The 26,244-nt window shown below is 42.1% G+C and overlaps 1 protein-coding gene across 3 annotated transcripts in view; it reads right to left on the reverse strand.

Moving 5' to 3' along the window:
- ASTN2 (astrotactin 2) overlaps positions 1-26,244 on the reverse strand; it is an 898,930-nt gene that overhangs the window by 319,657 nt on the left and 553,029 nt on the right. For all 3 annotated transcript variants that reach the window (XM_082402209.1, XM_082402208.1, XM_082402210.1), the window contains one exon: positions 11,017-11,183. In XM_082402209.1, the coding sequence (XP_082258335.1) occupies positions 11,017-11,183 (167 nt within the window). The remainder of the gene's footprint in view (positions 1-11,016; positions 11,184-26,244) is intronic.

Consider the following 26,244-nt stretch of genomic DNA (forward strand, 5'->3'; position numbering starts at 1 on the left):
TAGTTATCTTTCACCTTCCAAATTTTCTTCCAGTCTGTACTTGCATTTTAATATTGCTTTTGATGTCTTATAACCTCTTTATCCTGGTCCTTTATTGCTTTTGAATTTTGTGTGATGCTAAGGAAGCCACAAAGATACCAAAAATAACCAATCTTTCTTTATATTCTTCTCATATTTATACAGTTTTTTCATCTTTGGTTATTTAATCTGTGTGGTGTTTATTTCTGTGCATGGTGGGAGTGGTTATTTAACTTAATTATTTTTAAAATGGGTAGATGATTATCTGAAGGAGCCATCTTTTCCCTAAGTAGTTTGAAATGCCTTTTTGTCATGTATTAAATCCTTATGTGTACCACGTATACATAGTTGGAAATTTTATTTAATTATCTGTATATTCCTGCAATAATTCTGCACTATTTTCATTAATAGAGTTTTATGGCATGTTTTGAATGTAGCAAGGTAAGGCTTCTCCCTGTCAAGAACACTGATTTCCTATTTCAAAATTTCCTCACTGTTCTTACTCATTTTTCCCTTCAGATAAAGTTTAGAGTTGGTTTGTCAAATTTCATGTGAAACTTTAGTGGAATTTTGGCTTGTCTAAATTGAATTTGTAGACTAAATGAGGGAAAGTTGTTAATTTTTTCCTTTAAGACATATGCATTGAGAGTCAACTCTGTGCTGAGCACTGTTGACAACTGTGGCAGAGATGATGTCTTATGTTCACCACACTGGATCCTCTTTGTGGACACCCTGTAGACTACGCATCTAAGCTGCCCGTGCAGTTGGGTTTAAGGGACCATGTGAAGGGATTCTGAGAGATGGAATCTGTGTTGCTGTGATATAAGTCATTGCAGATCCAGCCCTTACAAACATGTTGCATGATTCTCAAGCCCTCTCTTCCCTTGCTATGGCAAGCTTGGAGATCACGTGTTCCAGATCCATACTGCAGGATGGAAGAATGCTGCCTCAATTACAACGGACCTTGTGTGAACCAGAAACCAACTTTTGTGTGCAATCTCCTGGTTTGGGAGGCTTCATTTGTTACAGCAACAAAGCCTATCTTATCCTGGCTGATTGATACAGCATCTTTACAGTTGGGAGTCTTCTAATTCAGAAACATAGTTTGCATCTCCATTTAGCAAGTGTTCTTTTAAAACCTTCACTGAAGTTTTAGACTTTCGGCCATAAAAATCTTGCACATATCTGGTGGGGGTTTATTCATAGGTATTTATGCAATGCACTATGGTAGAGGTTACAAGCAGGTGTTTTGGATCCAGACCACAATAGTCCAAATCCAGATTCCACCATTTTTTGCTGTGTGACCCTGGACAAAATGCTTAACCTCTCTGTACTTCCTTTGCTTATCTATGAAGAAGTTCCCACCGCACAGAGCCACTGTGAGGATTAAATGAGTTGTGTCTGAAATACAGCGTGCACAAGGATATAGTAGAGTGATAGCTTCTATTATTACAGTATTTTCCACTTGAGGAATATGATCAGTTTTCATGTTTGTTTTCCCTTATATTTTCTAGTTAGTTATTGCTGATATTGAGGAAAGTTATTCTTGATTTTTGAAAGTTGATCTTTCATCCTACCACATAAGGAGCCCATCAGTTCTAATACATCAACCAGATTTTTCTGGATGAATGAATATATATTTGCCCAGTTTGGGTATTCAGATTATGCTAGGATTATGGAATAAATTAGAAAACTGTCCTTTATTTTCTTTCTCTGGATGGGTTCACATAAGATAGAGGTTATCCATTCCTTGATGATTTGGTAAGACCTGCGTATAAATTCACCTGGGCTTGATGTCTTCTTTTCAATTGTAGACATTTAGCTCTCTCTTATCATTTTATTTTATTTGGCTATTTAGATTTTCTACGGCATCATGACTCAAACTTGGTAATTTATATTTTCTAAGGAAATAATGCATTTTATCAAGACTTTTACATTTATTGGCATACATTTGCACACAGTATTCTCATTAAATTTGTTTTATCTTCTGTGCTTCTATGGTTATGCCCCTAGCTCATTACTAACGTGTTTACGTTCTCTCTCTCTCCTTCGAAGAAGCTTTTGCATTTTACTGGCAAGGCTCCTTTTTTTTTTTTTTTCTATGTCATGTATTTCAGCTTTTACTTGTATTAATTCCTTCCTGCTGCTTTCTTTGAGTTTGTTTTATAACTCTTTTTCTGGCTTCTGGAGTTGAATGCTTCATTTGTTTATTTTCGGTCTTTCTTTCTTCTTAGTAAATGCCACGGAGCTCCTGACTACTGCTTTGCCTCTGTTCCACGAGTTTCATATGCAGCTTTCCAGCTCCTGCTCGCTGCTAAAGAGGTGATCATTTAAGTTTGATTTTTTTATTTACCCAAGTGTTATTTAGAAGGTTTTGCTTTTTGTAATTCCCAAATATATAGATTCATATGCTAGACAGAGTGCTGTTAATATCTAATATTATCACATTCTAGTCTGAGAATGTAGCTTGTATAATTTCTACTTTGGTGAATTTATTGAGATTCCAGGCCCCCTTACCTAAAGGAGACACACCATGTCAAGTTCAGATTCTGGATCTAATTAATGCTGTGGTCAAAGAGAGGCTGTACCACCTCCCAGCTGTGTGACCCTGATCAAGTCTGTTAACTACCCTAGGCCTCAGTGTCATTATCTATTAAATGGGGATAATAATAATCCTTATCATAGGGTTGATGTGAGAATTAGAGATAACTTACATAAAGGATAAAGTAGTATCTATGATGTAGTGGCCAATTAATGCATCAGCTGCTGTGATGATGATGATTAATGTTACTGTGATGATGCCTATGATTGCTGCTTAGCCCATTAGCCAATTTACACTTCCCAGAGAATGTACATCTACTTCCAGTGGTTCTCAGATCTTAGTTGCTGGCCTCTTTCTAGATCCAGATTTCTTAAAGCCAACAGAGTTACCCTTTTCCGATTTTTTTTTTTTTTTTTTTTGCTTCAAACTACGTAATTGGGACATTATCTGTGCCATTCACTGGAAATACGTTGTACATATAAACATACATTATACATATATTTTAAATATATAACTTTATATATTTATACATGGGTGATTATTACATATAAGTTGAATATACACATTATATATGCACATATATACATGCATATGCATACATGTAGTGTGTGTGTGCCTACATGTGCATATATATGTATGTACCTACACACATGTATACACAAAGCTCAGTTCTGCATTCAAGATTCCACAGTCTAGTGAAATTTTTTTTTCTATATATTTTTCTCCTTATTGCAATCTGTAGTGGATAGAATAATGGTTCCCCCAAAACATCCATCTCCTAATCCCCAGAACCCATGAAATGTTACCTTACATGGTAAAAGGAACTTTGCGGATGTGATTAAGTTAAGAATTTTGAGATGGGACAATTATTCTGGATTACCTGGGTGGACTCAATGTAATCAAAAGGGTCCTTATAGGAGCATATGAGGTAGAGAAGAGTGTCAGGATCAGAGAAGGAGATACAACTTGGAAGCAGAGGAAAGAGACAGACAGACAAACAGACACAGAGACTATGTCTCCGGCCTTGAAGTTCTGCCGATGCCTAGATTTTAGAACTTCTGCCCTCCAGAACCATAAAATAATAAATCTGTATTGTTTGAAGGTACTAAGTTTGTGGTAATGCATTGCGGAAGCACCAGGAAACTAATATACAACCTTCACAGGGAGTTGTTGCTCCCCTTTTCAGATGAGAAAACTGAAGTTTAGGGAAGTGAAGTGACTTGCCCATGGAGATACACCTTGGCAAGAGTGGTGCTAGGAGTTAAACCTGGAGCTCCTATTTCAAGAAGTGTGTATATGAATGTGTGTGTATGTGTGTGTATGACTTTAGCCATATTACAACTGTAGGTGCATGGTGATTTTCTTTTGCCTGGGGGTGAGAAAAGACGGTAGCTCAGCAGGAGAGGAAGGAAGGGAGATAAAAGGCCGGGTTCGCTTAGTAAGACCCTTAGAGATGTAGGGTGAGAGACAGAGAGACAGAGAGAGAGAGAGACAGAGAGACAGAGAGAGAGAGACAGAGAGAGAGAGAAAGAACTCATAAATGCAAATGATCCTTTGAGTTTTAAAACGTGAGCAACTCTTTCCCCCAAGCCACCTCAGGGCACAGGATGATTTATGCAAAGGTCTATTTAGTTGTTGGTTTCTATTTTTTTTTTTAATCTTATTTTTGTACCATGCGACATAATTATACAGCTCCTTTAGAACATTCTGTCGTCTGGGAGATTTTCTTACAGAAATTCTAAAGAGTGTAGGCTCACAGGAAACCAGCCAAGATCTGCATGAAACTATATTTATACACATGCCAAAATGAAAAACATAAAATAAGTACAGAGATACAAACTGGGCATTTTAGCTGAAGGCAGTGAATGTGTTACCCTGAACCCACCCATCACATTACAGAGAATACTAGAATTGGATGGGGCTTCAGAGCCTGTACCACAAAAGCTTATACATGTTTAGCCAAGAGCATGTTTTATTTAATCCTTACAGCAATGTCATGAGATGGGTACTTTCATTCTGACATTGCCACCAAGGACCCTGAGGCTTGGCATTTTAAATCCCTTGACCAAGATCACACGAGCACTTTGGAAAAGCCAGGACCTGGACTTGGATCTTCTTCCTCCAAATCTAGGGCTTATTCCACTTTAGCACAAATGACTGCTTCCAATCTTGCTTGTTTTTCAAAAAAAGGAAACTGGGGCTTAAGAGAAATGGCATTTATACAAATTCTTAAGGCAGGGTATTTATTTATTTATTCACGTATTTACCTGCGCATTCATTCATTCATTCCTCAATGGCTATGGAATCAATAAAATTATGTAATGAAATGCATAGACTAGAAACTTTTTTTTTTTAATGGGGAAGGGAATCAAATCCCAGAAAAAAAAAAAAAAGAATAGAGCAAAGTTAAGGGTAAGAAGAGCTCAAGAAACTGCATACCACATAGACTTGGACTAATGTTAGGGATGAATCTTAGCATCCTACCACCAAGGCAAGAGAGAAGCAGGCGTTTTCTCAGCTTTGCTGATCCTGACACCTGTAAGAAATCCCACTCTGGGGTCATCAGGACCAGGACCCTCTGTGACCTAGCAGTTAAGGCCTTCAGCCACATGGACCCCACTTGTGTTTCTCATGAAGGTTCTCAGGACTGTCCCAACATTGACCAATGTGAAGATTAGTAAAACTCTTGTCAGAGTGGCCTCCATCTGCAGGTTTCACTCAAGGGAAAAATTTAGAGTTTCTAGAAAAGCCATTTTGAAGGTAACATACTCAAGAGTATTCTTCAGAAAAGAAGGAAGGAGAGGAAAAGGAAGGGAAGGGAAGGGAATGCCATGGGGAACCCTGGGCTAAATTATATAAAATATTTTATCTACTCTAAGACCCTCTACACCTATAAGAAACACTAGCATTTCACCTAACACTAAGAAAAATCAATTTTTAATTAAACTCTATCAAACCATCGATAGTAAAATACATCCTAATTTCAAAAATGTTAAAATGTGGAAAATCTGGGCACTTTAGAACCAACAAAATATGCTATGTTTTACCACTGCAGGACTTAGAGCTTTTATTATCCTCAGGTGCCCTGTGAACCTTCAAGAGACAGTTCTAGAGTGCAGACTTTTCTGTGTGGGCTTGACCACTGGAACATCCCTTTTTTTGTCTTTGAGCATCTCATGGAACTAATGTTTTACAGGACCCACATATGAAAACACCTATCTGAATGAATGGCTGGATTTCGTGTGCTTCCATTAGTTGTCTGTGAATATGTCTTGCACTTGAGCTCTTGCAAACGTTTTGAACAGCTAAGAGTTCAAGGTTGTACTTTTGTGACAAGAAGCTGGCAAGTGCACGTTCTATGTCCACTCTGAGCGGTAAAGCCCCATCTTTCCATCAGCAGTCGGAGAGGTCAGAGCTCAGGCCTAGCCTAAAGTTTGAAACTACAACAAAACAAGTGTGTGAGTGAATATTTCCCCACACCTCTACAACTAGTTACTGACAGTGAAAATTAAAATCTCTGTCTGCATTCTCTAGGTCAGTGTTTTCCATTATGAGAGCCAACTTCAGCTTTGGCAATGAAAATAAGAGGCTTCCAGTTAACAATGGCTATTAAACACATGTATTTATCTCCTCTCCCTCCTAAAATCACATAAAAATGACATTAAATAGATAGCCTAGCAAGGACTACTGAGGCTGGATGTGCTCTTTGAGTCCATATTTTTACGTACATTTTCACTGCACTTTAAAGTAAATTATATTTAAGTATATTCAATATATTCAGATTAGAATAGAGTAGCCTGGGACATCTCCTATCCCAATTTCACGTCCTCACTGGCTGTGAGACCCTTCTGGGCCTCAGTTTTCTCCTCTAAATGATGTGAGAAATACTGAAACTTCATAACTGTTGATGGCATTGTTCACTACTTCTTATATAGGTATATATAGGAAACATCTCTCTTAGCAAATTATGTCAGGAAAAGGAGTATATCCTCTGGAAAACAAAACAAAGCAAAGCAAAAACCCCCAAAACTGCAAACTTCCTTTTCTCAAGCAAGGACAATTCTATAATCCACCATGTTTTTTTCTGCTTACTTTGGTTGCCAAGACAAACAGCGCTAAATTTATCTCACATTGAGTAATTCTCCCATTTCAGGCTCCTGAAACCATTTTCTCCCTTTCCCTTTCTCTCCTTACAAATGGCTCTGATCTGTCCTGTCCTATCTTTATATTATCTATTTTTTATAAGTTGGATTCATGTGGATAATATTAACTTCTCTTGGAAGAATGCACGGTATATGCTGTAAACACACGCACAAATGAAACAAACTTGGTTGCTAGGTAACTTGTGTAGGTCTTGTAGAGAAGAAGTGCTTCCTCACCCATAAGATTCATCCTAAATGTTTCATCTTAGTATCCGATGACCTTCTCAACCTCTCTCAAATCCACCTGCTTCTCTTATCGTACTGTTACCTGTAGTCTATCAACATCAATCAGGACCAAGTGAGGCTCAGACAGCTGTCCCCAGAGTCCGCTTTGCCCCTGGTGGGCAAGGACTTGTACTCAATGCTTCTTTGCATTCTTATCACCCCACAAAAGACCAGGCACAGAGTTGGTGCAGCAAATCTTAGGTGGATGAATTCTTTAATTCGACAGTTATGGCTTTGAAAAAGTCCTTGGGCAAGCAGTGACAACGGGGACACACAGGTGATTAAGACCTAGTCCCTGCTCATGAGGAGTTTACAGTGCGACAGGGACCAGACAGGAAAGCAGGTAAGTCAACACAGCAATGGGGCTGCGACAGTGAGAAGCACGGGGTGGGGGGCTGTGTGACTCCAGAGAAAGGATGCTTGACTCAGTTTTGAGGAACGTGACCTGACTAGGGCTGACAACCAGAACAGCCAGCCAGTGGTCCAGTCTGCAAGAGGTGTCAAGATTTCACTGGGATAAATTAGAATTGGAGACAAAATGTCAATGGCCCTTCCCTGGTAAGAGGGCCCTATGGGTAGAAAAGAAAAAACAAAAAAAACAAACTAATATAAGACAAGAAAAACAGTCTTTCCTATAAATGTTAAGATTTGATAAATATTAAGCCAACATTTAAATGGTATCCATTTGAAAGGGCAAGGCATTATATACCCAGCTCCACGGTAACTGCACATCTCACTTTTGGACTTCTCTTGGGACTCTGAGAAGACTGGCTGAAGAAGGTTAAGATCTATACCAAGACTTGAGGATGAAACAGAGCATTCAAGCTAAAGGGCCACGGACAAATGGGGGGTAGTGGGGGGGAGAGAGGAGGAGAAGCAGAGGGAACAGTGTTGAACACTCCAGAAGCTGAAGCCAAGATGCCTAATTCAGGAATAGGGACGTAGCTGGAAATACAGCTGAAAAGGCCAGACTGCGAACAACTTCCTTAGCCCTGTCAATTGAGGAACTTAATTCACAATTATTAATTGAGCACCTACTACATGCCAGGCACTGTTCTAATGTGCTGGAGATAGATAGAGCAGTAAACAGGACATATAATTCAGTCATTGGAGGATTAAATGAGATGGCTTTATACCTATCAGACTAATTATAGCTACCATGTAGTGAGTGCTTACATGTGCTGGCCTCTATGCACATGTGATTTCAATTAATCCTCCCAATGCTGCTGCAATCACAACTGATTCTACATGAAACAAGAGTCTCAGAGATGTTTAGTGATTTGCTCAAAACCACATGGCTGGGAGTGGCCAGAGGCCAGGAGTGATATCAGATCTGTTTTCACTAATACTGGAGCCCCGTGGACTGGGTTTGAATCTCGACGCCCCTATTTATTAGCTGTGTGACCTTGAGTAAGTCACTGAGCCCCTCTGTGCCTGGTTTTCTTGACAGTAAATCGAGATCATAATACTAGTACCTCCCTTGTAGAGTTGGTATGAGAATTCAACGGGCTAATGTCATCAAAGTACTTAGCACAGTCATGGCATGTAGGAAGTGCTTAATAAGTGTTAGCTGCTACTATTAACCTGCCTGCAAATAGGTTTATTAAACCTGTGCTACCCAGGAAACTCTCAGAAAAGGCACAGAGCTCTGAGCAAGTCTGACAAGGTCCCCTTGAGCAAGGGTTTGTTTTCCTTGTTTAATTCAGTAGCCTGCTACTTCTCTAGACCAACTTTCACACAAGTACCTGCTAATGGCTTTCGTTGTTTTGTTTACAGTGCTTCTAACAAGTGTGGCTGACTTCTCATTTGTATCCTTAATACACGATTTTCAAAGCATGTTGACATTGCAGTTGGTTTTAGGAGACCTGAGTTTTATTCTCGTTTTTGTCCTGTTTATCAGCATTTGGATGACCTTCAACGGCTCACAGCACCCTCTCCCAATTCAGTCTAACTTAAAACTTTAAGACACCTTTCTGGGTAGGGAAGGTTAGTTTGTCCTTGTCTCACAGACCCGGAAACTAAGAGGTTGAGCACCTCAGGTCACTGAGCAAGTGGAGGGCTGTTGTCATTACTATCATTCACTTTAGCTATTTTATTTAACAAATACACACCAGTGCTGACTCTGTGCAGGGCACTGTTCCAAAGGACTTTAGAAATATTAATGTAAACTGTGATGTAATTAATGTAATGCATTTAATCCTCATAGCAACTCTATAGAGAGATGCTATTATCATCTTTTCTACAGATGAGAAAACTGAGGCATAGAGATGTCAAGTACCTTGTTTAAGGTCACACAGCGAGAGGTGGTAAGCTACATTACCAGCCGTGTGACCCTGGGCACATTACTTAACCTGAACGGAGTAATAAATGTACTTTGCAATCTTCACAAACATCAGTATGTTAATGTAGATATTATTAAAATTTTAGAGATGGAGAAACTGAAGGTCAGGGGTCCTGAGAGTTGCCTGATGTTTAAGAGAAAGTTAGAGGTAGAGTTAGGATTAGAACCCAAGTCTACTGATTCCCCTTGACTGCTGCAGTGTGCTAGGGATGAACAGTGGTGACAGTTTCTCAGTCAAAATCCACTACTGCCGTTGCCCCTGCTGTTACTGTAATTCGCAACAGAAGGACACTTCTCCCCCCAAGTGCAATAACAATGATAAGAACACAGCTGATTCACTATTCAAGTCTCAGATTTAAGCCCACGAATAATTTACTCCACACTGCCCTGCAGTCACTTAAACTGAGGAGAGACCCTATAAATTCAGGTCTGCATACAATACTTTGTTTCTTATTTATCTTACTGATACATATCTAGGGCCTCCGGCAAGTTGCTTTAACAACTGCTCAAGGGCGCCTGCAGCACCCAGTGTAAATGGGGCTGGAGACCCTGAAATAAGCCCCAGAAGGAAAACCAGACTCCGTGGACTAGATCCATGCAGGTAAAATTAATTTTCTGTTAAACTGAGATTAAACCCATACACATTCCCCCACCTCCTCTTTCGTAACACGTAGGACTGAAAAGTTTATGCTTTACTCTGCTTTTCTATCTTAGTAAAGCACTGAGCACCCTTCAATGACCAACCATCTTGCACAAGCAAAGAATTATTTTTCTGAGTCACAGAATGTCAAAAAATGAGCAACTTTTCTAATATGAAGACATCATCAGAAAAGGAATGAAGAGAAGAAAAAAGGCTGCCATTTTCTCGAGTGACTGCTGAGGACCAAATGCTATGCTAGAAGCTCTCCATGGCAGAGGTAACTCCCACTGCAGACTTTTTCAACAAGGAGAACAAGATAAATTGGAACAACTATTAGGCGTCCTTATCCAAAGATCTCATTTCACACGTCGTCAAACTGCAGCCCAGAGAGGGACAGCGACTTGTCCCAGGTCACTCAGCAAGTTGGTCCTAACGTGACCCCCTCTTTCAGTCTCATACTAAGTTTAAAACTCAGCTGATTTCTTAGCATGAGCGAGAACTTTGAGCTTTGCCTGCATTGTTTCTTTTCCACCTCACCTCCCCCAATTAATTATCATTATTGATAGGGGCATTAGGACAAAGAGGGGGTAACCTCTGAACTTGGCACTGCTTAATCCCTGAAATAAGAAAGTTGAAAGCCTGGGCTAAGCCCCTGTTCTTAAGCGCCACACCTGCTGGTTTCTCAGGGACACCTTCAAGGTGCCTGCTTTTGTCTCCAAAATACACTGACCAGGGCTACAGGGTGATGCAGAAGGGGCAAGAGACTTTTGCAGAAAAAAATCCTGACCCTAGGATGCAGCCTGAGCAAGGATTCCGTCTGTTATAACCATTAATCAATTATTTATTTTTCTTCTTCCATTCTTCTTTTCAATCCCCAACAAAAGGTTATATTGTTGCCTTTTTCCTCTTGGGCTGAAAAAGCAGAGGCAGAAAGGCCATTTCACTGAAGGTCAGTCCCAGCTGGGCCAGGCTGTAGTTCCTGATCTTTTTTCTGCATCCCTCCCACTGCTGGGAAGGGAGAGGCCGGGCCTCGGGGACAGAGACTCACCCGCAGAACATGAAGATGGTGCTGGAGGTGGCATCGTAGGGCAAAGGCAGTGTTTGCTGCAGGCACAGCTGCTCGCAGCCACCGTTGAAGCCATCGGAGCAGTCGATGCCTTGGGAGTGATCATAGCAGCCGGAGCCGTCCTTCATGGGCTTCAGCTCCTCAGGGCACTGCTCAGAGAGACAGCAACAAGTTGGTTACAGCTGAAGAAGTGGAGGGTCTCATCACGCCCTCTCCTCCCACCTTCTGAAAAGGGGTAGGTGTCAGGACTGTAGAGACAGGCTGAAAGTCTCATTTGACCAACTAATAGCTGTGTGGCCTTGGATAAAGTCCTTTACCTCTCTGAACCTCAGTGTGCCCACCTGTAAAATGGAGCTTTTGTCGATATCTATCTTGTAAAGTTGTGAGAATGAAGGGAGATGGTGTGTGCAAAGTACTTAGAATTCTGTGGCTCATATGGCAACCATACAGCAAATGTGAGCTGCTATGAATACTGATATTGCTGGGATTATCATCATTATTGTGTTTATTATTATTGTCCAATAGGGTCACCATGGGAGGCAGCCAGATATATTTTAAAGAGCTTTTACCAATATGAGTTTAAATTCCAGATCTCCCCCTTCTCCCTGTGTGATCTGGGGCAAGTCACTCGCCCTCTCTGAGCTTCAACTTCCTTATCTGTTAAACGAGCCTAGCACCTGCATCTGTGGATTTGTTGTCAAGCTTAAGTTGGACCACAGGGGCTGCATAACTTACTTCAGCATTTGGCATGAAATTTGGTACTTCTCAAATGTGAGTTCTCTTCCTTCCTGTCTTGAATGTGTCACCTCTTCTCCATCCTAGTACCTGAAGTCCTAAATGAGACTCCTGCATCTTCACAAAGGCCTCCTAAACAGTCTGCTGGTCTGCAGTCTGGCCTGCTGCATACCATCCTCCTAATGGTCTCCAGAGTGATATTTCTAAGTAGTATCACTCCCCAGCTTAAGTAAATAAATGAATTCTAAACAACAACAAAGTGAATCTTCCTAAAGCTGACAGCCAAGGTCCTCTGCAGATGATATCAAACCCTCTGCCAGGCCATGTGCACTTTCCTCTAGGTAACCAAACGGGTTGCCCTCTGGTCCCTTAAAAACCCCAACGATTCCAACCTTGAGTGACCTCAGTCGAATGCTCTTCTGGTGTGCCCAGCTAAGGGTGTACCTGCTAAGTGCTCCGTAAATGGAAGCTCTTATACCCTCGGTAAAACCACCTATTTATTTAATTTAGTTTCCCATCATTTGATGAGGCTGAGCTCATCTCCAGTCCAGCAGATGGAGAAGAAGTTCCAATTCTCCTGCGTTTGGGAGAGGAAAATGAGGTACTAGGTTTTAATTTCAGTCACCCTGCTGGCATTTCCTGTGTCCACCAAGATTAACACCCAGATCCCGGCCCCCTTCATCCATCACTGGACATCGCTGATTAAAATGCCCTCCCAATGTTCCTCTCCTCCCAACCAGCTCCCTCGTCCCCTGCCCAAGCCGTCATCCTGAACAACATCAATAAGAAAACACACACCCCCCAAAATTAATTTACAAAAACCACAATAACAAAAAAAGGTCATCTCTCTTAGAAATTAAATTTTGCCTAAGAAGAATTCATAATTACAGATGCACGAGAGAGTTCTCCAAGATATTTGAGACTGGCGCCAGGAAGGGTGACAGAGAGAGTTGGTTATAAATGGCCTTTGTCAAGCTGCAGAAAGGTTATAAAACTGGCTACATTTTGTGCTTAAAAAGAAAAATCAATTTTCTATGGGAGTGAAGTGCTGTACATATTAATACAAGCTCAGAAGAGGCCCCTGCTTGGCTCAGAACATTCACTGTCAGACAGAAAGGCACCTAGTCATGGGGTCATTGGGAGCTGTGTGCTGGTACCTGGGGCTCGGTCGTCTGTCTGCAGAGATGGAGGGGTGAGTGCTGGAAGGAAGGGCTGACCTTCTCACCAGGAAACAGGAGATATCTGGGGTGGGGTATTACTCACAGTTCTTTCCACCCCCCACTGATTCCCTACCACTTTTATTCTTTAAAACAATATGTTCTATATTCCAGGCATAATCTAAACACTGTATCTAAGTAGTTAATCCTTATGGCAAACCTATGAGGTGGTGTGGCAGGGCTAATAATGGCTCCCAAAGATACGTCCCCATCTTAACCCTTGGAACCTGTGAATGTTACCTTCTATGGTAACGTTGTTTTGCAGATGGAATTATATTAAAGCTCTTGAGATGAGGAGACTAATCGGGATTATCTAGGTAGCTCTAAATGCTGTCACAAATGTCCTTATAAAAAGAGGCACAGAGAGATTACACACATGCAAAGGACCACGTGGGGATAGAGCGCAGATTGGAGCGATGTGGCCACAAGTCACCAAATGCTGCAGCCACCAGAAGCCGGAGAGACAAGGATGCTTTCTCCCTTGGAGCCCTTTGAGGGAGGAGGACCCTACTGACAATCTTGATTTCAGATTCCTGGCCTCCAGAACCTTGAGAAAATACATTGCTATTTTCTTAAACCACCCAGTTTGCTAAGCCACTCTTAAATTTCTAATCCTTAAAAATGGTGTGAGATAATAAATGCTTTTTGTTTTAAGCTGCCCAATTTGGGGATAATCTGTTACACAGCAAAGGATAACTAATACAGTGAGATAAATGTATCAAGTGCTTGGCACAGTGTTCGGCAAATGGTAGCTGTCGTTCTGGGTATGATTAAGAAGCTTAGGATCTAGTTTGAGAAATGAGAAATACACATATCTGTCAGACAGAGAACTAGTTATAAAGCAAACATGAAGAAGCACAGTATAACTTGAATGGGAAAATGGAAATTCTGCAAATGTGATTGAGTGGGGAATATTGGAGTAGGGAGGCTTGGGTCGGGGATGTCTTCTTAGAGGAAAGAGATGAATGTCATTGGGGCAAAAGGGAGATTCTGGTGTACTAGAGAGAGGAAGATCAGAACTCTTCTCAGGTACACCACTCACCCGCCCGGTGACCCTGAACCTAATTGGGCCTCAGCTTTTCTTCCTTAAATGGAGGCAACACCTTGAAGACGGGACCAGTAGGACTGATGTTAGTCTTGAATTGCACACAGGGCTTTGACACTGAGCATCTAGGCAAGTGCTTCACCTCAAAGGCAGCCTCAGGCTCCTCATCTGTAAGATGGAAATAAGAATGCCTCTCTGGGAGGCATTTCTGGCAACCCTATGAGAAAACAACCTAAAGAATCTGGCTTAGAACCTGGCACACAATAGGCACTCAATAAATGAAGGATAAATGAATGGGTAAGTGGAACAAATGATAAATGAAGGAACCCATTCTGTCCCATAAAACCTAACTGGGACTATCTGTTTATCTTTTCTTTCTCATCCATATAAGTCCTTCTTTGGATCATTTAACAAATGTATATTGAACATCTACTCAGTGCTAAGCAAAGATGCTCGGTGCTGGACATGCAGTAGTAAAGAAGGCAAGAAAGACCCTGCTCTCATGGAGCTTAAATTCTAGGGAGAAGACAAATAATTAACAAGAAGTAAAATGATTATTTCATAGAGTAAAAAAGTACAACAAAAGTGCAATATGATAAAAAGTGAACGGGGATGGAGTAAAGGAGGCATACACTGAGCACTTGAACTAAGCCTGAATAATAAGTGGAATCTCCCAGGTGAGTATAAGTGGGAACAGTTATCCAAGAAGGAACAGCAAGTATGAAAGTCCTGAGGCAGGAACAGTGTTGGCCTTGTCCACGGAACAGAGGAAGCCAATGCAGCTGAAGCTCCATGAGACAGGGGGAAGCAATGTTAGCACAAGGCAAGGGGTGAGACGTAGAAAGTGACCCAATCACTTAAGCCAGAAGTTGGCACACTATGGTCTGTAGGCCAAATCCAGTCAGAGGCCTGTGCTTTTTTTTTTTTAGTTATATATATTACAATTTTGAGATGCTTATAGATTCACATGCAACTGTAAGAAATAATACAATACAGAGAGATCCAGAGTATTACCAGTTTTCCTCAATAGTAATATCTTGCAAAACTATATCAAAATATCACAACCAGGATATATACATTGATAATCAAGATACAGAACATTTCCATCACTACATAGATTCCTCCTCTTGCCTTTTTAAAGCCATAGCCACTGCTCACTTGACTCCCTTCCTTAATACTTGGCAACCACTAATATGCTCTCCATTTCTATAATGTTGTCATTTCCAAGAATGTTACATAAATAAAACCATATAGTTTGTGACCTTTTAGGGTTTTTTTTTCACTTAGCATAATTCTCATATTCATCCAGGTATCTTCATGTATCAATATTTAGTCCCTTTTATATTGCAGAGTATTTTGCCATGCTATGGATGGACTATAGTTTAACTGTTTGCCTGATGAAGGACATGTGGGTTGTTTCCAGTTCTTGGCTATTATGAATAATGTTGCTATAAACATTAGTGTGCAAGTTTTTGTGTGGACATACATTTTCATGTCTCTGGGGAAAAAAAGCCATGGAGTATAATTTCTGGGTTGTACGGTAGTTACATGTTTAATATTTTTAGGAAGCTGCCAAACTTTTCCAGGGTGGTTGTACTATTTTAAATCCCCACCAGCAAAACATAAGCAATCCAGTTTCTCCACATCCTCATCAGCATTTGATGTCGTCAATATTTTTCATTTTATTTACACATCCTGACAGGTGTGTAATAATACCTTCACTGTGTTTTTTCATTCATTCATTCATTCATTCATTCATTTACTTTTGGCTGCGGTGGGTCTTCGTTGCTGCACGTGGGCTTTCTTTAGTTGCGTCAAGTGGGGGCTACTCTTTGTTGCGGTGCGCAGGCTTCTCACTACGGCGGCTTCTCTTGTGGAGCACAGGCTCTAGGCATGCAGGCTTCAGTAGTTGTGGCTCGCAGGCTCTAGAGCGCAGGCTCTAGAGCGCAGGCATGGCGCACGGGCTTAGCTGCTCTGCGGCATGTGGGATCGTCCCGGACCAGGGCTCGAACCCGTGTCCCCTGCATTGGCAGGCGGATTCTTAACCACTGCGCCATCAGGGAAGCCCATCCACTGTGGTTTTAATTTGTATGTCTCTAATCGTTAATGATGCTGAACATCTTTTGTGTTTATTTTCCATCTTTATATCCTTTTCAGTGAGATGTCTCTCAATGTCTTTTGTTCATTTTCTAATTGGATTGTTTGTTTTTAATTGTTAAGGTTTGGGAGTTCTTTATATATTCTAGACACTAGACTTTTGTCAAATATGCAGTTTGCAAATATTTTCTCTCCCACTCTGTAATTTGTCTTCTCATCTTCTTCAACTGAGCTTTCACAGAGCAAATGTTTCTAATTTTGATGAATTCCAAGTTATTTTCTCTTTTATGTATCATAAAATCTATATCTTGGAATCTAAGAACTCTTTGCCAAGCTCAAATCTCAAATATTTTCTCGTGTGTGTGTATGTGTGTGTTCTAGAAGTGTTATAGCTTTACGTTTTACAGTTAATTCTGTGATACACTTCAAGTTAATTTTTGTATGAGGTGTGAGACTTACACTGAGGTTTACATCTCCAGTGAAACTACCCAAGCTTAGAGATTTCTTTTGGGGGAGTTTTTAAGTTACAATTTCAATTTTCTTAATAGCTATAGGGCTACTCAAATATCTATTTCATATTGGGTGAGTTGTGATATTTTTCATTTTTCAAGGAATTGATCCATTTCATCTAGGTTGTCAAATATATGTGTGTATAGCTATTTGCAACAGTCCTTTATTAATCCTTTTGACATCTGCAGGGTCTGTAGTGATATTATCCGTCTCATTCCTGGTATTGGTAACTTGTGTCTTCCCTCTTCTTTTCTTTAAAAGTCTTGCTATTTTATCTTTTTTCAATTTTCTTGACATTTTCAAAGAATCTTTTTTTATTTTTTTGGTTTCATTGACTTTATCTATTTTTCTGTTTTCAATTGCATTGATTTCCTTTCTTCTGTTTGCTTTGAGCTTCTTTTGTTCTCCTTTTTGTAGGTTCTTGAGGTGGGAACTTAGATGATTAATTTGAAACTTTTTAACTAATGTATGCATTTATGGCTGTAAATTTCCTCCTCATTAAATATAAAGACTTTTACTTTAAGGAAAAGATGAATTACTGTGCTACCTGTGTCCCACAAATTTTGATATACTGTATTTTTATTTCATTCAGTTCAATGTATTTTTAATTGCCCTTGAGACTTCCTCTCAACCCATGGATTATTTAGAAATGTGTTGTGTAGTTTCCAAGTATTTAGAGATTTTTTTTGTTATCTGTTATCGCTTTCTAGTTTGATTCTGTGATGGCTGGAGAACACACTCTGTATGATTTAAATTCTTTAAATTTGTTGAGCCTTTTACCAAGGCCCAGAATATGGTCTATCTCAGTACATGTCCCATAGGTACTTAAAAAGAATGTGTATTCTGTTCTTGCTGCACAGAGTGTTCTATAAATGTTAACTAGATCCTTTTGGTTGCAGGTGTTACTAACCTAATCTATAACATTGCTAACTTTCTGTCTAAGTGTTGTATCAGTTGTTGAAGGAGGGGTGTGGAAGGCTCCAACTATAACTGTGGATTAGTCTATTTTTCCTTTCAGTTCAATTAGTTTTTGCTTCATATATTTTGCAGCTCTGTTGTTTGATGCATAAATATCTATGATTTCTATGTCTTCCTGGTGGACAACCCTTTCGTTATTATACAGTGTCCTTCTCTGATAACTTTCTTTGCTCTAAGGCCCACTTTATATGATATTAATATAGCTGCTCCAGCTTTTGTTTGCTATGTATATGTCTTTTCTGATCGGTTTACTTTCAACCTGCCTAAATCATTATATGTGAAGTGAATGTCTTGTAGAGAGCATATATTTGGGTCATGATTTTTAACCCACTCTGCCAATTTCTGTCTTTTAATTTGTGTATTTAGATCATTTACATTTAACATGATTATTGATAGTTTAGAACTTAAGTCTACTGGTTTACTTTCTGTTTTCTCATCTCTGCTTTTCATTTCTCTGCTTTCTTTGTCTTACCTTCCTGTGGGCTACTTGAACATTTTTTAGAAATTCTTTTTAATTTATCTATAATATTTTGGGGTACATCTCTTTGTAAAGTTTTTAGTGGTTGTTCTAGTATGCATAACTTACCATAGTGTACTGGTGCCATTATTTTACCAGTTTAAGTGATGTGTAGAAAGCTTACTTCTCTTGGGACTTCTCTGGTGGCGCAGTGGTTAAGAATCCACCTGCCAATGCAGGGGACACGGGTTCAAGCGCTGGTCTGGGAAGATCCCACATGCCACAGAGCAACTGAGCCCATGTGCCACAACTACCGAGCCTGCACTCTAGAGACCGCGAGCCACAACTACTGAGCCTGCATGCCACAACTGCTGAAGCCCACGCACCTAGAGCCCATGCTCTGCAACAAGAGAAGCCACCGCAATGAGAAACCCGTGCACTGCAACGAAGAGTAGCCCCCACTCACCGCAACTAGAGAAAGCTTGCGTGCAGCAACGAAGACCCAACGCAGCCAAAAATAAAAATAAATTTTTTTAAAAAAGAAAGCTTACTTCTCTTTATGTCCCTTTATCCTCTCCCATTTATAACATAATTTTCTTAAATATTCCTCTAAATATACAGTTGTCCCTTGGTATCCATAGCAGATTGGTTCCAGGAGTCCACACAGATACCAACCTCCACCGATGCTCAAGTCCCTCATATGGCCTGGTCCAATAAATACACTCAGCCCTCCACAACTGCAGGTTTCCCATCCACAAATTCAACCAGCTGGGAAATTTACATCAGAGGTTGGTGGAATCCGTGGATGTGAAACCTGGAGATATTGGGTAGACTGTAGAATCACATCAGATACTGCTATCATTTTGGCTTTTAACCATCAAACACAATGAAGATAAGTCAAGAGGAGAAGGAAGGTCTAATGCATTTACCTATATTTTTGCTAACTGTGTTTTCTTCCTTCCCAGTGTTCCAAGATCCCTTCTTTTATGACTTCCTTTCTGTTTGGTAACTTTCATTAGCCATTTATTTAGACTAAGTCTGCAGGTGATAAATTTTCTTAGGTTTCCTTCACCTGAGAATGTCTTCATTTCTCCTTCATTTCTAAAGGATATTTTATTGGACATAGGATTCTGTATTGACAGCTCTTTTTTATTTAGCACTTGAAAAATGTTGTGCCACTTCCATCTGGCCTCCATGATTTCTTATGAGAATTCCACCATCATTCAAATTGTGTTTCCCCTATAGATGTCATCTCTCTCCCCTTGCTTTTAAGACTTTTTCTTTTGAAAAACTAAAGATATTTTCAGAAATTTGACTATGATGTGTTGGTGTGGATTTCTTTGTGTTTATCCTTGAGTTTGCTCAGCTTTTTGAATCTGTAGAATGAGTCATTTTGCTAAATTGGAAGTTTTTAGCCATAATTTCTTTGAGTACTTTTTTAGTCCTGCTCTCTTTCTTCTCTTCTTCCGGGCCCCCAATGACACAAATGTTAGATCTTTTTTCACAGTCCCACAGGCCCATGAGACTGTGTTCATTTTCTTTTCCAATCTATTTTCTCTTGATGTTCAGAGTAGGTAATTTCTACTGTTCTTTCAGTTCACTGATTATTTCCTTGTCCTCTCCATTCTGCTGGTGAGTCAACCCACTGCATTTTGTAAATCAATTATTGTATTTTTCAGTTACATAATTTCCATTTGCTTCTCCTTTATATCTTTTACTTCTTGGCTGAGATTTTTTTTTTTCCATTTGTGCGTATAATTGCTTGCTTAAGCATTTTTATGATGGCTATTCCAACATATTTATCAGATAATTCTAATATCTCTTTTAGCTTGGTGGTGGCATTTACTGGTTGTCTCTTTTCATTCTGTTTGAGATCTCCCTAGTTCTTGGTATGACAAGTGATTCCCAATGGAAACCTAGCTATTTGGGACATTATGGTATATTATTTTTAAAATTCTGAATCTTAAATATGTCTTTTTAATCTGGCTTTTTCTGACACTGCTCCAGCAGGCGAAAGGGGAGACACACCTTGTTATTGTCAGGGAGAGGCAGAATCCCAGTTTCCCCACTTGGCCTCCACTGATACCCAAGAGGGAAGGGTCCTCATTACTGCTGGGGGGTGGTGGGAAGCTGACTCCCTATGAGGACTCCACTGATAGTTTCCTGGATGGGAATGGTAGGTGTGCTGAGTTACTGTTCCCCACTGACACCATCTGGGTGGGGTGGAGGGTGGCTTCATCACTACTGATCAATGGTCAATGGTCCTGACTTTCCACTAGGCCTCCTCTGGCAATACCTCAGCAGGGAGGGGAAAAGTACCCTGTTACTGAAGGTTGGGGTGAAGTCCAGGCTCTTTATTTAGTCTCCACTGACACTGGATGGACCTTGGATGGGGGTAGGAGGGTTGCTCATTACCTCTCAGTGGGGATTAAAGTCCTGGCTCCTTACTTGACCTTGTCTGACACCACCCCAGCAGGGAGGGGGAACTGGGTTGGCAGATGGTCTCAGTACAGCCTGCCAAGGATGGAATCTAGTTCTCTCCTTGGCCTTTATTAGCACGGGTGGGGGAGGAGGCATGTTGTTATCGTTGTTAGTATTATTATAATTTTCTGTGATGTTTGGCCTGAATAGAATGGTTAGTATCTAAAATTTTCTATCTTGGTCAGCTGCCCTTTTCCTGATACTTTGCCTTAAGAAAGCAGGCTTTTTTTTCTTATTTTTTCTTTTTGTTCGCTTGTTTGTGTCTTTATCTATCAGCCTTTCTGAGTTGCTGTCTCCTTGAGCTCTAAGTTTGGGACCTATGAGGCAAAAAGAAAACCCAGGGAATGACCACTATGTCCTTCCTTGTGTCTCAAAAGCCCTAGCTGGTCTGCCGCCTTCTTTTCTCTCCACTTCTCACAGTCTTCCATTTGTTTTATATATAACCTCCAGAGTTTTTAGTTGTTTTTAGTGGAATAGAGAAAAGAACTCCACTCCCCCCCACGGCCTATTTTTGCACAGCCCCAGAGCTAAAAATGTTTCTTTACATTTTTAAAGTTTTTTTGTTTGTTTGTTTTGTTTGATTTTTAAAGAAGACTATGAGGCACACACACACAAAGGGACCACGTGTGACTTGCAAAGCCTAAAATATTTACTACGTGGTCCTTTACACAAAAAAGTTACTGACCCCGGGCTTCTGTCATGAGAAGGCGTCTCAAGTTTATTCAAGTATAACCGGAAGGCACTGGAGGGTTGTTGGCAGAGGAGTAAGTGATTTGACTTGCTACTTTGAAGAGATTACTGAAGTAAGTGAATTCAGTTATCTCTAAGTACTTTCTTAGAGCTCACAGAAGGAGCCCTGGGAGGTGGGCTCTGGGGGACAAGGCGTGGGCAGGAGAAAGGGGGCAGATCCAGCCGAGAATAACCCCATTCCCTGGAGTGTTGTTCCTTTGCCTGAGGCTTTATAGTAAGTAGGTGAGAGGGCTTGGGGTCTAACTCAGGTCAGCTGGGCTCTAGAGCTTCATAGCCCCCATTCTGCCCCATCTCAGAAGAGAACCCACAGGAAGACCCTGGGCCTGGGTCCCTAAGGCTTAAAGCCTCAAGGATCTTAGCAGGTGGAGGGGAGGCAACTGGGGGATTCCCAGCTGTTTCCAGCACAGGCTGCCCTGCCCTGCTCTCTCCAGCCTCCTCCTCCATCCCCTGTGCTCCTTCCCAGCCTGACTTTTCATCTGCACCAAGCCATTTGTTTCTGTTTGTAATTACGCATTTTAATGTTCATTAATTATGGAATGCAAATTGCTCCGAGCGCAAAATTTGTAATGAGCTGTCCCACCACCCCACCCCCAAGTCTAGAAGGTGGACCAGCTGTTCAAAGCAGAAGGAAGAACAACCAACTTGCAAAACAGAATAACTTTTCCTGGGGCCGGATTGACTCATGTAGGCAATAAGCCTGGGGGATTTCCCAGTGGTGCTGGAGGAGGAGCCCCGCCCCTCCCTGGGGCTCTGAACTGCTTGGTTTGTACCAAAGCAACTATGGATCTTGAAAAGGGGAGAACTAGGTCTAAAGTATTTCAGAAGAAAATGGGGAGTTTCCTTTGACTGAGGGAGCGCACTTTAAGAAATCACAAGGATGCCTCCAAACCTGCCTGACCATGGGCAAAGCTTTGTCCTCGTCCAAGGGCTCCGGAAGCATCTGCTTTCTCTCGCATTGCCAATGCAAGCAGAACGACGGTACTACCTCCTGGGAAGAGCGATGCTTCCTAACAGTAGCACTGCCCCATAAGATCACGGTCAAGATTAAATGAGACAGCGGCAACTGTGAGCTTAGACGTGAATGAAAGGCTGAGCACGCTGGCAGCTACACAGCCTCCCCACAGCTGCGAGTAAAATCCGGCCAAACCATTTCCTTGCTGTGTGCCCTGGCTTCCCTGAGCCTTGGTTTCCACATCTCTCCACTGGAGAGAGTCACTCCTACCTCTCTGGGCTTGTGAGAGAACCAAGCTAGATCATGTACCTGACACATACCTGCCACAAGGGCAGGTGCTCAAAAAACGGTAACTCCTGTTGTGGATAGCTCATTACTTTCCCCCAGATAGGAAATACATTCAGGAAGCAATGGAAGGAGACCCATCACATGTGGAGAGGAGGCAGAACACCTCCACAGGCAGCTTTTGCTTTTCCCATCAATGCTAAGGTAGGACCAATATCATCCTACTCACTTTTCAGATGAGGAAACTAAAGCCCAGAGAGGCCAAGTGACTTGCCTAAGGTCACACAGCAAGGGAGAGGCAGGCTGTGCCCACCACTGAAGATTCCCTAATTGTAAATGAGGTGCTTTTTCCCCTGATCCACATGGAGGTGGCCTGCCTGTGATGTCGCAAGTGGTTCAGACTGGCTTGGGCTACACAAGGATTCTGAGAACCTTATGGGAAGGTCCCTATGATGAGTTAATGAGGGGACTCAGAGAGGATGCTGGCAGGATAGTCTTGGATGCACAGATCAGATACAGAATCCTGGTAAGAGGAAGAGGAAGGGAAGGAAGCAAGGAAGGAAATGAAATGGCTATTTATCGAGCACCTCCCATGGGCTGCATATTTCCCATATGCTATGTCTACAAATCCCCACAACAAAACTCAGAGGCCCCTCTGAGATGCACCCATTTTGTTGGTGAGGTCAGTAAGGATCACATGCGCTGAGTCCTTTAGTAAGAACCGCCCCGTTGATTAGGGACTGAGTGAGCCTGATTCTCCTCATCCCAGGAGGCCTCTGGAGTACCGCCAGGAATGGGAGTGAGTGGGGAAGCTCCCCGTCCCCTGCCCCCTCCCGCTCAGCCTCAATCTGTCAGCAGGGCCTGTCTATTACTGCCGACATTGATTTGGACAACCGGGCCAGTCGAGAACCCATAATTACTGGGAGTTTTAATCAACTCATGTCAATTCAGCTGCCGCTCAATTTGTGCTGGGCTGCAAAGCTGACACGGAGGGAGGGTGCTGGCATGCAAAAAGGGATTCCAGGGATCAATAATAGTCCAGGGTAGTGTCTGTCTGCAGCTGCCCGCACCACCAGAGGGCCTCGGACCCGAGTGGAGAAGGCAGAGCCCGCCTGCCTCAGTCCCGAGGAAAGCTCCCAGGCACGTTGCCCAAAGCACCACCCTGCCTCATCTGTCCTTCCACCCGCATCTGGAAACCACCTGGGCCAATGCCCAGCATTGCCTGCTGTAGGCAGGGTCCAACCTCAGTACCTTTGTCCATGCTCTGCCCTCATCCGGGCCTGCCCTCCTCTTTCTAAAGAATCGTATGTATCCTCTAAGTTACAGCTCAAACAGCCCCCCTTTGTGGATGCCTTCATGAGCTCAAGAAGCAGAAGGCTGCTGAGGAGACAGAAAGAAATGAAGTCTAATCCAGACGCTGCTACTGCCTAGCTGTGTGACTTTGGGCAAGTCACCACACCTTTCTGATCTTGCTTTCCCCATTTTACAATGGACCTGATAATAAATAACGGCCTGCTGGGTGTTGCTAGGAATACCTGGTGCCATGAGAAGCCCCTGTGTAGAAGTTCTGACTTCCTTTTGATGCCTGGAGTCAGCAAGAACCATTTTTCCTTCTCTCCCACGTTAATTATTCTTCTAGTACAAACTTTGTTCTGCCAGGTGGGATGGTTTCTGGTTCACAGTCTGTCTCCCTCTGAGCCTATGCGCTATTTCAGGGCAGAGAATGTAACACACACAGCTTCCGCCTGTCAGCACCGCCCCAGTGCCCAGCACAGGGAAGGGAGACACCCCGTGTGCACTTTGGGGTCAGGCAGGAACCCCACCTGGTGTTGCCATTTAACTAGCTGTGTAATATCAGTCACTTCATTAACACTTTGAGTCTCAATATTCTCAGTGTGAAATGAGCCTAATTATATCTACTCAATAGAACGCCTGTGGGGGAAATAAAAAGTTAGACATTTAATGTCCGTTACCTAGTGCCTGGTACGGGGTAAAATGTCCATTGTTATAAAAGTTTAGGTATTATCACTATGATCACTCCATACTCAATGCTTGGTAAATATTTTTGGAATGTAATAAAATGTCTGGTTATGTTGTTTCGTTTTGGCCTCTGTTCCAGTGAAATGCCAACAGGCCATTCTCCCCACATGCCAGCCATCTGTGCAGCTTCAACGCGTTCCTACTGAAGACACGAGGAAGGAAATTCAAAGGCTCTGAGCACCTATGCAGGCCAGGCACTACACGAGGTATCTTCACTAGTCTACTTTGCTGAAGCCGGCAACCCTATGAGCCTGCTATCATTAGCCTAATTTTGCAGAAGAGGAAACAGGTTTTAGGGCCAGAAGTGCTTTTCCCAGGTCACTCAGCTTTCCAGGAGCAGAGCTGGGGTGCAAACACAGGTGTGTCTGACTCTAACCCCACGCTCTCTCCACTCACCACACCACCCCTGTCCTATGGAGACACAAAGAAGCATCCAGACCAACAGAGGAAGTGGGTAAACCCTGAGAGGCTTATGCTCGGTTTTTGCTCAAGAACAGTACTGAAATACAGGGAACTGTATTCAATATCCTGTGATAAACCAGAATGGAAAACAATATGAAAAGGAATATATATAGATGTATAATTGAGTCACTTTGCTGTACAGCAGAAATTAACACACTGTAAATCAGCTACACTTCAATAAAATTAAAAAAAAAAAAAGAATAGTTTTGAGATAGCAATACAAGCAGACCCCAGAGACGTTGCGGCTTCGGTTCCAGAACAATGCAATAAAGTGAATATCCCACTAACATGAGCCAGATGAACTTTTTGGTTTTCCAGTGCATATAAAAGTTATGTTTACACACTTAATAGATAGTCTATTAAGTGTGCCATAGCATTATGTCTAAAAAACAATGTACATACTTTAATTTAAAAATACTTTATTGCTAAAACATGCTAACCATCATCTGACAATGCAGCGGGGCCACGACACTTCAGTTCATAAAAACTGCAGCATCTGCGAAGCGCAATAAAGCGAAGCGCAATAAAGCGAAGCGCAATGAAACGCGGAATGCCGGGAGTGGTGGAAAGCATGGCTGGGTTTGCTCACAACATGCTGATCAAGGCTGGCTGTATGAATTTATAGTCGCCTGCCTTTCCCATCAGAGGAGCCCAGGGAGTTGGAAGACACAGCTTACGGTCCCTGCTTTGGGCACTTCCCTTCTCTGGCCCTCAGTCCTCCCATCTGTGCAGTGAGAAAGCTGGCCGCTGGTCTCCAAGGGCCCTACCAGCTTGGACATCCTATGGTTCTCTGCAAGCGGCCGACAGGGATTCCCAGGGAGGTCAGGTGAGAGGTTCTGATAGTCAGTGGCACCTGAGCTGGGGAACCGTGGAGAAGGTTATTCTAGAGGGAGCGGCTTGAGAACATAGCTTGCAGCTCACTCCTACAGCCTGGGCACCCTTCTGCTGGGAGTCATCAAGACTTCTGCAACTCTCTGGAGCCCCCCCAGGGCCCTGCGTGGGCTGGGTGTTCAGTCCAGCAAATGCTTATTCACAGCCTGCTGTCCTCCAGGCCATCACATCTACGAAACCTTAGCCCCAGCTCTCAAGGAGCATCTATTCCAAAGGGTGGGGTGGGGGGCATGGGGAGAAAAATAAGTGCACACATTCTTACAGCCCTTGAGGTTTTCTATATGGTACAAAGAAGCACCGAGAGCTGACA

Source organism: Balaenoptera borealis (genome assembly GCF_965194805.1).
Source record: "Balaenoptera borealis genome assembly, chromosome: 8".
Taxonomy (NCBI): Eukaryota; Metazoa; Chordata; class Mammalia; order Artiodactyla; family Balaenopteridae; genus Balaenoptera; species Balaenoptera borealis.